Source organism: Uloborus diversus, chromosome 9, assembly GCF_026930045.1.
Source record: "Uloborus diversus isolate 005 chromosome 9, Udiv.v.3.1, whole genome shotgun sequence".
Taxonomy (NCBI): Eukaryota; Metazoa; Arthropoda; class Arachnida; order Araneae; family Uloboridae; genus Uloborus; species Uloborus diversus.
In genome coordinates this window covers 100202770-100218299 of record NC_072739.1, presented here as the reverse complement: position 1 = coordinate 100218299, position 15530 = coordinate 100202770, and the positions used below count along the sequence as shown (strand labels likewise).

Genomic DNA, 15530 nt, shown 5'->3' with positions numbered 1-15530 from the left:
AAATATTTTCCGTCTTGCAAACTTGCACCCATGATTACGTTTAGAAATGGCATTGGAAGAAAAGAATCACTGTTTGTAGTTTTCACTGTAGGAATCTTTTCTACTCACCCCCTCTATAATCTCTCAGGAAATTTAGATTTTAAACTATACAAAGCCTTTTTTGGTGGATGCTGGATTCAACAACTTAAATGCCTTCTGTACACAAAATCACAATACTTAATTTCAGTAAACATTATGTATAAAGCAAGAATAATACTTTATTTGATACATTTTGATTTACAGAGAAAACAATGGTAAAAAGTTCATATTATGCTATTTGATTCTGTAGTAACTATATTTTATAAAACACTTTGAATTTGAGGTAAAATATAAAATATTTTTACCACCAAGAAAAAAAATATCCCTGAACTTAATTTTATACTTTGTAAAATTCATTACACAATACAAAAGGCAAGTACTCAAAACTGATTATCGCAATTAAAAATTTATTTTTTAAATGACTTAATTTAGTGTAGCTATAATTCAATGTATTAAACCAGTTATCACAATTCAAAGCACTTTTTAGTGTAAATAGTTACTGATGTTACTTGGCACTGAACAAAATAGCTAGAAACAAATGATTTTAATCATTATTTTTGAACGAAAAATAAATGTTTACCATTTGTGTGCAAAAAAAACTTCTCTAATGCATTAGTATATTTAAATTAATTACTTAACAAGATATTAAGATAGTTTTTTCAGTAAAAATCATGGCACAGATTCATTGAGCAAATTTACACATTGTATCAACCTTTTCTAGAACTACAAGCTGTTAAGGTTATTTCCATTCAAACTGCAAATTCAGTTTATGTTTGGTCCCTAGTTACACATGAGCATATTATCTAATGTATTATTTTACAAAAATATAACTCTCATTTCAAATTGCTACTTCCCCTCCCCTCAAAAGCATGACAAAAAAGTTATTCAAACAAAGTTAGAGACTTTTTTTTTTGCGAAGAATCAACAATTTAAAAACATTCTAAGTGAATACTTAATACGATAACATGAAAACCACTTTAAAATATTGAGTATAAAAAAAATATTGTGTTATAAAAATATCAGTTTTTATAAGTTATAGTTGTGGCTGATATTACAGTTAGAAATATTTACAACTAATAATTTTCTAATTTGAGTAAAATGAATTCGCATGTTTATAACATGTACATTTATAAAAAGCAATACAGTAGAGCTGTAAAAGGTAAAAAATACTAAATTTTGATTTTTTAATTATTTCCAGGTGATTTTCAAATAGTCTTCTGGGATTCAAAAATTAACTCGCCAGTCTAATCCCAGTTCCTGCAAATTAGAAATAAATTTATTATTCATAACTATTGCAAATTCAACACTATTTGCAGAGCAATTGCACAGTAACAAATCAATTTTATACATAAAACCCTACAAACACTTCTAATTCGAGAAGCACCGATAAGCAAATTAGCTGATTACCAATTTATCGTCCCGGTGGCTATAATGATTTTTTATTACATTTCCAACTATTTTTTAAATTAACAATTTGATTTTTCAGAATTAGTTGATAGTTTATTTCCGTGAGCAATTATTTATTTTTCTTTACTTTTATAATTTTTCTAAAAACATTTCAAAAGTGAATTCAAATCTGTAAACCAATTTTTTGAATTACTAATAAAACTATATTTATGTTGACTAGACATGAATATTCATTTTTTTTTTAGTAGACCACTGTCAATAGTCACTTTTAGTTTCATAGTAACTTTAAAATTAGAAACCATTTAATGCAATCTTTTTATCTTAACAAAAATCATAAGGCAATCAATCTTACAGTAAGATGCTAAAAAGTAGAGTTAGAAAAGCATTGACACATGAGATGTATGCCACATTGTATAACAGTACAACCTCATTATCTTGAATTTCTCGGGTAATCGAACTATATTTGAATATCGACAGGGCCGGATTTAAGGGAGGGCAGGCGGAGCTACTGCCTCGGGGCCCCCACAATAAAATTTTTATAAAATATCCTAACTTTCACAAGTCAGCAAATTTTACGTTATTTCTCCCCAATAAATTATAATAATATTTAAAAATAAATAGCAGTAACTTCAGGATGTATTTACTATTAAAGTGCTGATCGAAAATATCACATATATATCAAAATATTCAGATATATATCAAAGTATCGGATGTTTTCGAAAATATGATCTTTTCGAACCCTGATATTAGGGGCCGCCATTCCTTCGTTGCCGAGGCCTCCACATTTGAATATAGAGTTTGGGAAAAAAACACTAGTAACTCTCACAATTGCCCACACATTATATATTTATATAAATATATATATTATGACACCACTTTGCATAATAATTAGCTTGAAATGAGTGGCAATTTCGACTTTCTTCTTACATCCACAGAATTCAAAGTTCTAACTTGATCTTTAAGCATTAAATTTAAACTTTTCATTATACATTTTGTGGAGTTAAAATAGCGGAGTGATGAGGAACACATTTTCTTGGAATCACTTGAGTTCCAAAGAAAAGTAGGGAAAGTAACCATCCGGGAGAACACCTAAAAAAAATATATTTCAGCACCCCCCCCCCCCCCGCCTCCTCTACCCCCTATTCTCTCACTCCAATCCAACAATTCTTAAGCTTTCCAGGAAAAGGGAAGACAAACTACAAGCAGTTGTCTCTGACATTGGTTCTACTACAAAAAATGGAGGAAAAACAACAATTGAAATTTGCTTCTGTGCAAAACTTAGCAAATCAAGGGTAAAGAAGTAAATTTCGAGAAGTAGGAAAAATGCATACGAAATTTCATGTAAGGTGCAGGGGGAAAAATTTCCGAGATACCAAGGTTTGACTATATGATCAGGGTTTATATCTATGTGCGTTACAAGTACACAAATTTGTAAGAAAGGGTGGCAACTCCAGCCTAATTTCAGGTCATGGGTACCCAAACAAACTGAACCAGAACTAATTCCGATAAAATAGTGAATATTTATTTAGTAATTGTGATTTTATGCTTTAATGATAAAGAGGAATGAACAGAAAGGAATAAAAAAAAGACCCAATTTTTTTATCGTTCAGGCGCACACCCAAGAGCAGGGCCTGATTTAGAAATTTTAGCAGTGTAAGCACAACAATCCTGTGGGGGGGCCCCTTGACTTGCAGAAACAAAGAACGTGCTCAATTGCACATCTTTTTGTCATTGCAGAGGTTTCGATCCCCTAAGAATTTACCATGAGAATGAGTGGTCTCATTCTACGCTAGATGTCACTCCATATGCTTTTCTCACTCCATGGGAGAGAGTTAGTTTGCAGCTGAACTCATAAACCTTGTTAAAACACAGCCAGCATAACAATTTAATATTTAAATTAGAATAAAAAATATTTTGAAAAATTTTATGATGCAAAACAAATAAAAACATTCGTTATGAAAAAAATTAATAATTTTTGGGGGCCCCAAAGCAAATGCTTCTCGGGCTTACACTTAAATCAGGCCCTGCCCAGGAAGGTCTTTGGGAACTTTATAACCAGGGCTAGAAAAATCTTCAAAACTTTATATGCCCTGCCGGGCATGTTTGTCTAAAAGATACATGCCCAGTTTTCCTTATTGTATATCAATAAAAGTATTTGAATTTGTCTTACACCATTAACCGGACGTATTATTTTATATAAATCATGAAAAAAAAGTTTAAATTAATAGTACATAATAAACCACGGTTAAATTTAACAAAATTTAAATTATGTAACGGAAAGGATCGCTTCCACACAAACTGGAAACAGCAAACCATCTTAGCAATAGGGCTTGAAATAAATTTTGAGCTCCAAGTAAGGATACGGTAATTTTTCAATAAAATATGAAATAATGAAGTTTTAGGAAAAAATATTTGATGAAAAAATCGGCATGTAAGGGTAAAAGATTCATGCCCGATCAGAATTTTTACATGTCTTGGGCATGTCGGGCAGTGTAATTTTCGAGCCCTGAGTTTTACTGAAGCGAATCTCGGATCTAATTCGTTTGAATAAATTTTGAAGTATCAACATTCTGTGACTGTAAATTGTTTACAATGTCCAAGGCTAACAGAATGCTATATACCTTATCCTCTGAAACCTGAAACACATGTTAAGATTTTAGCAGTTCTTAAGTTGGCATTGGGATTTTTTTCTTTCACGTGTTTCCATCACTCAGCATTCAGTTCAAAGAGAACCTTCAACCAATCTGTCATTGCAAGTGCGGGGCAATCGTGTTTGTTTTTACGTAAATAAGAATAAAACAGTACGAAACATTAACTGATAGTGAAGACAAACTATTAGTTTAAAAAATTAGTATAAATACAAATATGCATAATTTTTAAATGCACCTTTCATATAGTGAAAGAATTTTTCATATAGTTGCAATGGTTCCGGAGACATATTGCATTTTGTATGTTTATATGTTCCTCACAGAACATATAAACATACAAAAATCCGCTCTCTCTTTATGATATTAGTACAGGTTAGGACTATGTTTTGAAAGCAATAAAATAGCAAATACACTTGTATATGAAATGTGTTATATTTCTGAAAGTTATGGGGAGAGGGGGCAAATGCTCCCACTTAAAAGTCTCCCCTTTCCCCCTACATTCTCCAAGAAACCTATGTACAGTCAACTCAATAACTCGGGAAGTCCGAAGGGACTTGCTAAGACCTTCAAGTTTCCACAGCCTTTTCAAGAGTTTGGGACCCAATAAAAACTTTGAGATAAAGGAATATTCCTGTTATCCAGACACGACTGTATTGTTCTTTGAAACTGATAAGGCAGAAATTTATTCATTTCAAAAAATACCATACAAAACATTCTTAATGTGAATTTCATCATCCCTTTCTTTAGCAAGATGGACTATTCAATCGAATGTTTAGGGCTCAATTTTAAAAAGTGAACGGGACAGAACCACCAAAATTTCCTTGTTCCTACACACCAAAGTTAATCTAAAAGCAAATTTTATTTCAGGTTTGTGGTATACAATTGTGAATTTCAAAAATCTATAAAATTTTCATAATACACTTAGGAACATTGAAAATAGCACCCCAAGAAGGAAGCATTGGATTGAATTGAAATTTAATGTACGGAATAATACAGATGGGTGATACACTTTATCCCAAAATCTAGACAATTTAACAAATACAGGCTGAGAAATGATATAAATACAGTGCTACTTCAATAGCGTGTTGGACCCCTTTTTGCTGCAATACGGTCCGACATTGAGCTAATTTAACGTCTGATGTTGTTCTGAGGCAGATGGGCCCCCAAATTTTGAAGAACCACTTCTAAATCTTGCACAGAGTAACACGGCGGCATCTGGCATTTCAGCTGATCCCGTACATGCTCCTATAGGGGACAAGTCGGCGGAGCGGGTTGGCGATGAAAGAATCTCAAAAGGACGTAAGTCTTGAGCAACTCTAGCTGTATGCGGGCATGCATTATCTTGCTGGAAAATTGCTCCTGGAGGGCCATTTAGGAACAGCCCTAGAGTCATTAACATAACGCTGGACCGTTAAGGTACCGCGAACCACAACTAGAGTGGACCGGCTACCATAGCCTATAGCCTTCCAAACCACTTTGCCCACTGTGCGGGTTGTGTGTCGTGCGATAGAATGGGTGGACTGGTACCTTTCTACAGGGCACCTCCACATCCGTGCAAGGATACCATCTGACCCCAAAACGAATCAGGAATCATCACTGAGCCCCACGTTTTGCCAATCAGTGACATCCCACATCGCTCTGGCTTCGCACCATTGCAGACAGAGTTGTCATGTTTTGGTGTTAAAGGGAATACACGAAAAGAGCGCTTGGACGGCAGATTTACTACCACAACACATTTAGAAATGGTTTGGGGAACAACTTCTACCCCTAGGTCTGCTTGTATGGTGAAACGAGTCAGTATGGGATCCACGAGCGCTTGTCGCACGATCCTTCCATCCTCTTCTCGTGGCCTTCCCGATCTCTCCAGACCCGTTTTTTTACACGTGGGAACCATCTCGTGTCCACTGCATCCAACAGTTTCTAATAGAACACTCCGAACGATTCACCTAGGCAGCAACACGGCTCGTCGATCAGTCTGCAATTTTCATGGCGATAATCAAACCTCTCTCAAACTTGTTTAACTGTGAGAAACGAGTTCTGACTCTTCTACCTGGCATCCTTCACTCATTAAGGTTCTCCAACAATCCGGATGTAATCGTAACATTTACAAATCTTAAATTATGCACTGGTTTATATAGCACCTTTTTCCTGATGTCACCGATACTGTAGGGTAAACGGTCATACGCATTGACACACCAAACTTGGATCATTTGCATATAAAATGTCACTCTTTTTATATGCAAAATTTCATAATTGTACCTTTCTTCTTTCTTGGGGGCGTTATTTTCAATGTTCCTGAGTGTATATTAAGATATTCAATGTAGACTTACCTCTGCTACAAATAAAGGAAGAGCAAATGCAGCACGATGAACATCAGGTGTGTAGTACCTTAAATTGAGTTCTTTTAACTTATTTAGGGTAAATTTAATGAGTGGATTCCTAAAGTTTGTTTCCTAGAAGAGTAAGAAGAATATATACAAAAATTAACATTAAAATATATCAAAGCCAACAAGCTGATTTATATGACATTGAATCAAAATAGAGGAAAACAACAAAACATGGACAGCAGGAAGTAAAACCACAAGTACATGTTCTCTTTTCTTTTGCATTTTCAGACGATATCCATCTAAATGTTATTTGAAATTGTTAAATGCTGCTGTTTTAAAAATTGCCAAAGTTGGAATAAGGGGCACAAGGCAAAAAAACCAACGGAAATTAATAAAATTCCAAAAGGGAACCAAAAATTGAGCATTATTTAACATTAGAAAGACTGAAGGGGCCAGTGTGACCCTATCCCTTTTTGCAGGGAATTCTTTGAAATATTCTTCCTGAATGAGTCCACATGCCTGATACAACTTCTTTTATGACATAATTAAAACTTAGTAATTATTTTCAGTTTTTCTGTCTTTACTCGCCAAAAGGCAGAATTAGTTTAGCTTCTCAAGAGCAATGGCTACTGTTTAGCTGGTTAGCAATCCATACTGTTTATAACATTTGGATATCAAACCGGCTGCATAAAAAGGAAGTTACAGGTTAAACTAGAGTGAATAGCAATTTTTTATGCAACAACAATTAGAAAAAATAAAAATAATGTTTTTCTATTGTAAAACAACTTAGGGGCCACTGTGGCCCCTCTCGTCGTTCCAGGTATAAGGAACAATATTTACAATACTATGAGGCGAATGATTAAATGACTAAACAATAGCGTCATATAATGAAAAGTCAGAAAGTTCCATTAAGCTCTGTTAGATGTTATTTGAGTTATTGAACAACTAAGTATGCAAGGCCCCTCCAACTTTCTAGTATTAAAAGACTCCTTGAGACATTTTTTTCAGGGGGGGGGGAGATAGTAAAATTGCTTAACTATTGACAAAAACACAAAATATCCAAAAATATTAAAATATTTTATGTGAAAAATAAAAAGAAATTTCATGCCTCAACCCGGTCTTTAAATAACCCTTTTTTTAATTAAATTATTAATGGCTTCATATTTGCCAGTCTAAAGAAAAACAAAAATGGGAGACATCTTAAGCCCCGCCCCTTTTTTTTTTTTAAATAATATAGGTTTGAGAAATGCTTCATTTGAAGTTCAACAATTGTAAAATTTAAAAAATATACAAAAATATTGAATCTGATAAAGTAAAACAAAACAATTTCACAGAAAATCTACAGTAAATTTTGTAATAAATGTCAATTTGTGACATTAATCATAATATAGCTACAAACAAGTACAACTAATTTCACAAATGAACTATCACACAGGCATACTTCAGCTACCTGGATTTATTCAACATGAAGCATCCTGTCAATGACTACTTAATCAAATAATCCGGGAGAATTTCACTTCAAATCCAAATTAACAAATGCAAATTATAACAGCTTAAAATCATATGTATACATACTGGGTTCTTACTATAAAGCACATAACCAATCTGTCCACCTGGATATGTTGGAACATATGATGAAGCATAATCCACCACCGGAAACAAACTTTTGCATATGTCTACAATTTCCCTCATCATTCCAAGATCAAACCAAAATGATTCGCCTGGAAGTAAAAATTTTTTTTAAACACTACTTAAATTTCAGAAGAGGATAAATCACTCAAACCTTTAAAGCAGTATACCTGCTGTTTTTAATACAAAAATAAAATAGTAGATTTTATTTCAAAAATAATAGAAAAACAATTAATTGTACAACGATACCATTTAAGTGTTTTAATTTGTCAATTATTTAATACACGTAAAATATACAGCATAAATATAAAACTTTTAAAAAACACCAGTTTCTTTTACAGTAAAAAATAAAGTAAACTAAATTAACAAATGTTTAAAATGCAGCAAAAAGCTTCACTCCAAAAAAGCAAATTATTAAAAAAAAATCGGCAGAAAAGTGAACATACAAATATTGAACAAATAGTCAAACTCTCAATATCAAAAAGATGCAATAAAATTTAATTTAATAAAATACTTCTTTATACTTTAGACATCAAAACTACAACTACAGTGAAACCTGTGTAAGTTGACCACTCGCGGTGCAGTACTTTGGCGGTCAACTTAGACAGGTGATCAACTTATAAAGGGCGGTAATAATTTATTTTATTTTATTTATTTTTTTTTTTGGTCATTTCTTGCACCATGTATTCATTTTTTGAGGAATTCACCCTCACTCTTTCTGTTCAACTCACTTTTATTGTTTAACATTATTGAAAGTGAAACAATTAAAAATACTATTCAAATAATTTTGTTAGTTTTTCCTTGTTCATAACTATATTAGACACTTTAGTTTTAGAAATTCCATATATGCCAGCTAATATTCTCTGACTTTTTCCATTTTCAGTTAATTTTAATATTTCATACTTTTTATTAATCTCAAGTTCAGCTAACTTTCTTTTTGAAGCCTTTTTATGTAAAACTTATAGCACAAAGAGCAACAAGCTCGACTCTCCCAGTTCATAAAGGCAAAATCAAAATATCCTATCTCTTATCCCTTGCACCAGAAACATGTAACTTTACTCATTAGCAAGCCCAGATCTGCGTACCCGCAGTGCGATAGGCCCGCGTCCTTAAAGGGGCTAACGGCCCTAGAAATTGAAGAAAAAATAGAAAAAAAAACTAGCACTAAGACTTATTTACTTTACTAATAGACACTGCTGGTCACTAGGGAGAGGGCCTACGTATTTTGTTGCAGGGGAATCAAAATGTACATGATCTCTTTTTAGCACAATTCTTGCGTTGTCACAACATATTGCAACCGAAAGGAAAGACTGAACTTTTTTACTGACACCTATTTTCATTGAACAGAGTACAAAAAGCAATCTCAAATAGAACAACAAATGAAAAACAAGTTTGGAGAATAAAGAGCAGCATTAAGCTTTATGCTGCTGTTTAGTTAGTAAAATGCTGTTCTGTCATCAAAGCATTAAAAACATTCTTAGAAAGCTATGAAAAAAAAAATAATAATAATAAATAAATAAATAATAAAATAAAATAAAATAAAATTTGCTGAAGAAAGTTAAAAAAAAATAAACCAAGTGGTCAACTTACAAAGGGTTTTTTACAGTACTCCAAACCAAATTTGGCGAACATTAGTGGTAAACTTAAACAGGTGGTCAACTTACACAGGTTGATTTATATGATAAGGTCTAATTCCGTTCCTGACAAAAGCGGTCAACATAGACAGGTGGTCAACTTTACAGGTTTTACTGTATAACTACTGCAGTATAAAACAAAATTTACCACCAAGTTCAGATAGTTAATATGTCCTTTTAAATTCATATTCAGCTCATTGTTGTAGGAGAATGTTTTTACTGAGAATGCTTTGCTGAAGTTGCAAGTTATGCTATGTCATAAATTTTTGCTTTATCACTTTTGAAATTTATAACAATTATTTTTGTCAGTTTCATTCTTTAACATTTCTGAATTATGGTTTATTTATTTATTTATTGAACAATCACATTGCTTATTGCAGGGTTTGCATTTAGGCGCTATAGCGGGTTTTTTATGCAAATTCGCGGAAAGGGGACGCAACTTCCGCGAAAATTCGGGTCCTGGGGACCCAGAAAACCCAAAAGATACCAAAAAAAAAAAAAACTGGAAAATGCTGAAGATCCATTTAGTAATAGCTTTTAATCTTCAATAACCAGGAGAATCAGCAGAAAGGAATTAAAATGACCCTATCTCTTTATCAGCTATTTAAACACACCCCTATTGTTGACCAGTCAATGGAGTTTTATTAGTGATAAGACTGGAACTGGACAGTAACCTCCTGGGCTGAGCTCAGGGAGCGAAATATTGCAGGTTCATAAATAGCCCATTGTACTGTAAACTGTATTCTAAGAACAAGCTCTCCCTCAACTTTTATCTTTCCTGAAAACAGCAATCAAGACTAAAAATAAGAGTGTGGTTTCAATGTAATCTTCAGGATTAATACAAGACAACTGTACAGTAAAAGCATGCACTCATGTAACCAGAATTATTTTTGAAAATCATGCATTTCCAATAACAGGATAGGAAAAAAAAATGGCGAACATTTTCCCGATCGCAACACAAAGTTTTGAACTTCACACATTTTTTCTTCTTAAATTGCTTATGAATACTTGATCTTTCTCTGATCTCATCTCTTTCTGATGGGTTTTTTTTATTTGGACTTTCAAAAGTCAGGTATTAATCGACCGCACCATTTTAAAAATGGCGCGATTTTAAAAATAGCACGGAAGCCAAAACAAATATTTTGAAAGAGTCAAAATTAAGTCAAATGTACTGATTTAAGATTGCAAATGAGCAGTTTTCACTCATGTGAAAGAATGGTTCGGTTTTTGCAATCGCGATTTTTGCGTTGGGTTCATTCGCTTGCGATTTTTTTCTTCTATTTCTGTGTAATTCCCAATGATAATTGATGATAGTTCATGCTGGATAGGGGGGAGGGGGCTTTTGAGTATTTTCATCAAGAAAAAATTCCAGGAAAATAAAGGTAAAGGGAGTGCTTTCTGCTTGATCAATCAGAGACACTTGTTTAGTTCTTTATAAATTTTGAGTGTGATTATCTTATTGTAACTGACCAAATAGTTTCTCACATAACTAAGTCTTGCAAGTGTATTATTTGAAAATAATTTTACAATGATAATCAGAAAAAATAAAACCAATTTAGTTTATTTCATAACCTTTTTAAATCACTATGTGGATATTCAGTAAATTACCGCCCATTAGCCAGGGCTAAAGCAGAAATATGTGAAATACACCTCCAGCTCAGTCATTTCCAGCCGAGGACTGCAGTTTCGTGCTTATTGGCACTCATCAGCCCGGCATAGGAAAGTGATTGAGCTGGAGATGGAAAACCTCTTAAGGAAGCCAAGAGTGTGAAACAAACTGGTAGCTAATATAAAATTAGCAGACCAGACGAGTGACCGAAGCAAAGTATTTCATGAAGTGGTGTATTTCACGTATTTCTGCTTTAGCCCTGGCTAATGGGCAGTAATTTACTGAATATACCTTGCCTCGCGTTCAATCTTCGAGATGAACCGAACCATTGCTTCGGTCACTCGTCTGGTCTGCTAATTTTATATTAGCTACCAATTTGTTTCGCACTCTTGGCTTCCTTAAGAGGTTTTCCATCTCCAGCTCAGTCACTTTCCTATGCTGGGCTGATGAGTGCCAATAAGCACGAAACTGCAGTCCTCGGCTGGAAATGACTGAGCTGGCGGTCTATATCACTATGTGGATAGTTTTTTCCCAAGTATTAACCTTTTTATATTATTCATTTATATGGTAAGATTTTCTGTTTAAAATTTAAGGGACTCATTTTTCCACCAAAAGGATCCAAATCTGTTTCATTAATGAGTCCCTGGGACTCAGGTTACGGATAGTTGAGCGCAAACACTGTTATTGTTCTCTTTTGACAGGTTTGAATTCCTATGATTTTATTTTCCCCCCGCCTCCCTCTGCAGCACCAACGTCGACCGGCCCCTCCTGATGCTGCTCCTATAGAAAAAACCATCTCCAGGTTGCGTCTATATCCTACACACACTCATGCCTACACACAGACACACACTCATGTCTGCACAAAGACACACTCGTGATCACGAAAAACATAATTTGAATTCAAGATGTCAAAATTCAAATTATTTATTTTTTTGCCGTTTCTCAATCTTTTGAAGGTTTGCAGCAGTTTAAATAATTTTGGACAGAAATTTTCAAAATTGAAGAGAATTATATCCACACGAGAAATTGGTAGAATGGTAGGCACCTAAAAAAGTGGAAAACTTCAACAAAACAGTACATTCGACAGGCATGAAAGTAGGAGTTTGTCTTACCTTGAGAACAAGCAATACCACCAGGCTTAAGAGCCTGTTTTATTGATTCATAGTATGGCTTCTGGAACAGACCAACAGCTGGGCCTAAGAATAATGAAAAAAGTACACATTTTTAAAAATACAAGATCATACCTTTTTCATAAAAAAATTTTACATTCCTATAATTTCTAATTACTGTCAAATCATAAATTTAAGAAATAAATTAAGAAAAGACTTTTAGATATGCCTTTATTAAATTTTCCGTGCAATATTTAAAGCCTATTAGATCAATCTACAATTACTTAGGAGAAGAAAATAAAGCATCATAGACAAATTAACAATTAGCAAAAGTTGAATTCTGAGAAGCTTACAAGTCAAAAAAAGAAAGAAATCAATATATTTTGACAGTTGTTTCTATATTGAAGAAGCCTCATGGAGCTCCGAAAGAACCTCGCATAAAATTAATTCAAAATTTATACCTGCAACGTATGGTATATTATGTCCTCAGCTTATAAGCATATAATGCAATAATGAGTCAGAGCAGAATTTTAAATACAATTTAAACAAAGAAATATTAAATGAACTGAAGGATAGTAAACATACACTAAATATACAAAATCGTAAAGAAAGGAAAAGTATATACACTAATGTTTCATATAATGTAATATTATAGTGAATTCAGCAAGAACTGATCGAGGAAGTAAACAAAGCAGCGTGACACTTGACGATACAGTTGTCCGATTGGTGATGGGATGGCGGAAACAGCGTCAAATAGATAAGTGAAAAATTCCTCAGAAAAATCTCCAATCCAATGAGTAATTCTTGACAGTGGCATATGTTGGTGCCAATCAGCAACCCTCTGTTTACTTCCTCTATCAATTCTCCTTGAATGAACTAGTTGGTTCTCTTTTTAGTGACGCTCAATTTAACAACTTTCTCTTTTTAAAGATTACTTTTCACAGTCCCTACACCCCAAACCCTTCACTGTAGTTTTAGAAAAATTCTGTTTAAAAACATTCTACTTAAGGATGATTTTTTGTATTGTTAAATAGAGAACTAACTGTATATACGCTTATTAGATGTTTTGTTCGCAAATTGAAGCTTCACAGTAAAAGCTCTGCCATTTTGAATCTTCTTTAAAAATACATAATTTCTAGAACAGCAATCCAACATTTAATTTTTCAAAGTTGCTCTTGCATTTTAAGAATCTGCTCTTTTGAGAAAAAAGTCGAGGTAATTTACAAATTTACCAAATAATTGATTTTTAGCACATATTGCACAAACAAAAATTTGGATACAAAAAAAAAGCTATGAACTAACTTGTGAACATCATGTTGTCTTTTGCTAATTTCTTCACGGAAAATTGAATAATGAATTGCATTGAAAATATTTGATAAATTAAAACTTCAACATGCTCTCTATAAGAATTCGATAATATTTGTGTATGTTTTAATTTTTAAGAATAGCTAAGGTTAATCTTTACCTTTTGGATCTGATGAATCAGTGATTATAACATCGAACTCTTCCCTGTGGTTTTTCACAAATTCAATGCCATCACCAACATGAAGAGAGAGCTTGGGACTTTCAAATCCTTTTGCCATAAAAGGTAGGAACTTTTTAGAAACTTCAATAACTTTCTATGAGAAAAGATTTTAAATGTTACTATTAGGTTGAAAATTAAGAGTGATACATTGCTATCATTTAATCCTTGATTGAAAAAATAAAACCTTCAACAAATACAAATTTATTAAAATTACTTTTAAGCATGACTTCAATATCAAATCTGAAGCATAAATTGCAGAATATTAAGCAAACCAATCTTGCATTTTGAAAAATATACAAGATAGTGTCACAAGTCACTTTATAAATGCTCAACTCTTTTGCATTTTCAGAGGAATACTAGATGAATAGTAAATGATAAACTCACGTGAAAATTCAGCAACTAGTACTTTTAAGGAACCCGCTGATCAGTGGCTTAACTAGAGTACAGGAGTCTCTCGTATAACACAGTACTTGTACAACACTGTTTCGATATTACATGGAACGGAACTTGAATTCAATACTTCATAGTTTTGATAGAACGCAGAAGTTATTTTTTAAAAAGCTGGAATTTCATTTTTGTTTAATACCTGTTAAAAAATGTATGATAATAACTCTAATAAGTTTTTACTTTGTTTTTATGAAACTTATTCGAAAAATTCTCCGTCTCCAACTCAAAAGCTTGTTTTCTCCATATAAAACTAATTTTTAACTTTAAAATACTTTATTTTTCTCATCAGGGTTCTAAAAGCAAAAAGATGAAAATTATTTTGTTTCCAATGCATTGCAAGAAAATAACAGAATTAAACTTATAAGCTAAATTTGGCTAACTATCAATAAAAAAATATAGTCATAACAAAATATGAAATAAAATATAGAATAATTTTATTTATTTTATTTTATATTTTGTTTCATTGTTGTTCTCAGACAAACTTTATTGCTATAGAAAAGCTCAGATTGTTTTTCTAATGTTGTACCCTAATTTTATTTTTCCATGTCTGTTTAACATATGCAGAGCTGCCAACTTCTACAAAAAAATCGTAGTTTCTACGAACTATAGCCGTAAACTACGACGATACGAAAACGTGTTCAAAACCTACAATTATCTCTTCTTTACAATCACAGGAACTTTTTCAATCATTTTAGATAAAATCCATATTATAATCATTTAGATAATAATTGCTTTTCTAACAAAATTCTAAATGTCTGTTTAAAAATGAGTAAAATAATCTTGCCACAGTTAATGTAAAAAAAAAAAACTTAATATCGATTATTTGCATTTTTTCAAAGCAAAGTGGTACTTTTCCAGGAGAGAGGAAAAACTTTTTTTCTGGCACGTATGCCGCATGCAAAGGATGGGACGCGCGCTTTTTTAATCCTGGAAAAATAAATGTTTTTATTTTTTACTAATTACCTTTTCATGGCTCGATGGGGAATAGGCTTCTGCATACAATGCATTAATAAACAGAAAATCGCATTTTTTGGACTTACGTCAATCTGGCTCTGAGGTACAGAACTTAAAACGTAAATTATACACTTCCTATTTTGGTTCGTAATTAAATGTGCCG

At 32.8% G+C, this 15530-nt stretch overlaps 1 protein-coding gene across 4 annotated transcripts in view; it reads right to left on the bottom strand.

The window, feature by feature from the left end:
• Positions 1-259: 259 nt before the first annotated feature.
• Positions 260-15530, bottom strand: part of LOC129230603 (spermidine synthase-like) — a 38256-nt gene continuing 22985 nt past the window's right edge. For 3 of the 4 annotated variants that reach the window (XM_054865015.1, XM_054865017.1, XM_054865016.1), the window contains 5 exons: positions 13907-14060; positions 12445-12528; positions 8036-8181; positions 6464-6586; positions 261-1335 (listed from right to left, as the gene is read on the bottom strand). In XM_054865015.1, coding sequence (XP_054720990.1) covers positions 1303-1335; positions 6464-6586; positions 8036-8181; positions 12445-12528; positions 13907-14060 — 540 coding nt within the window. In that variant the 3' untranslated portion in view covers positions 261-1302. Of the gene's footprint in view, positions 1336-6463; positions 6587-8035; positions 8182-12444; positions 12529-13906; positions 14061-15530 lie in introns of all 4 variants that reach the window. The other variant, XM_054865014.1, reaches the window with a different exon arrangement.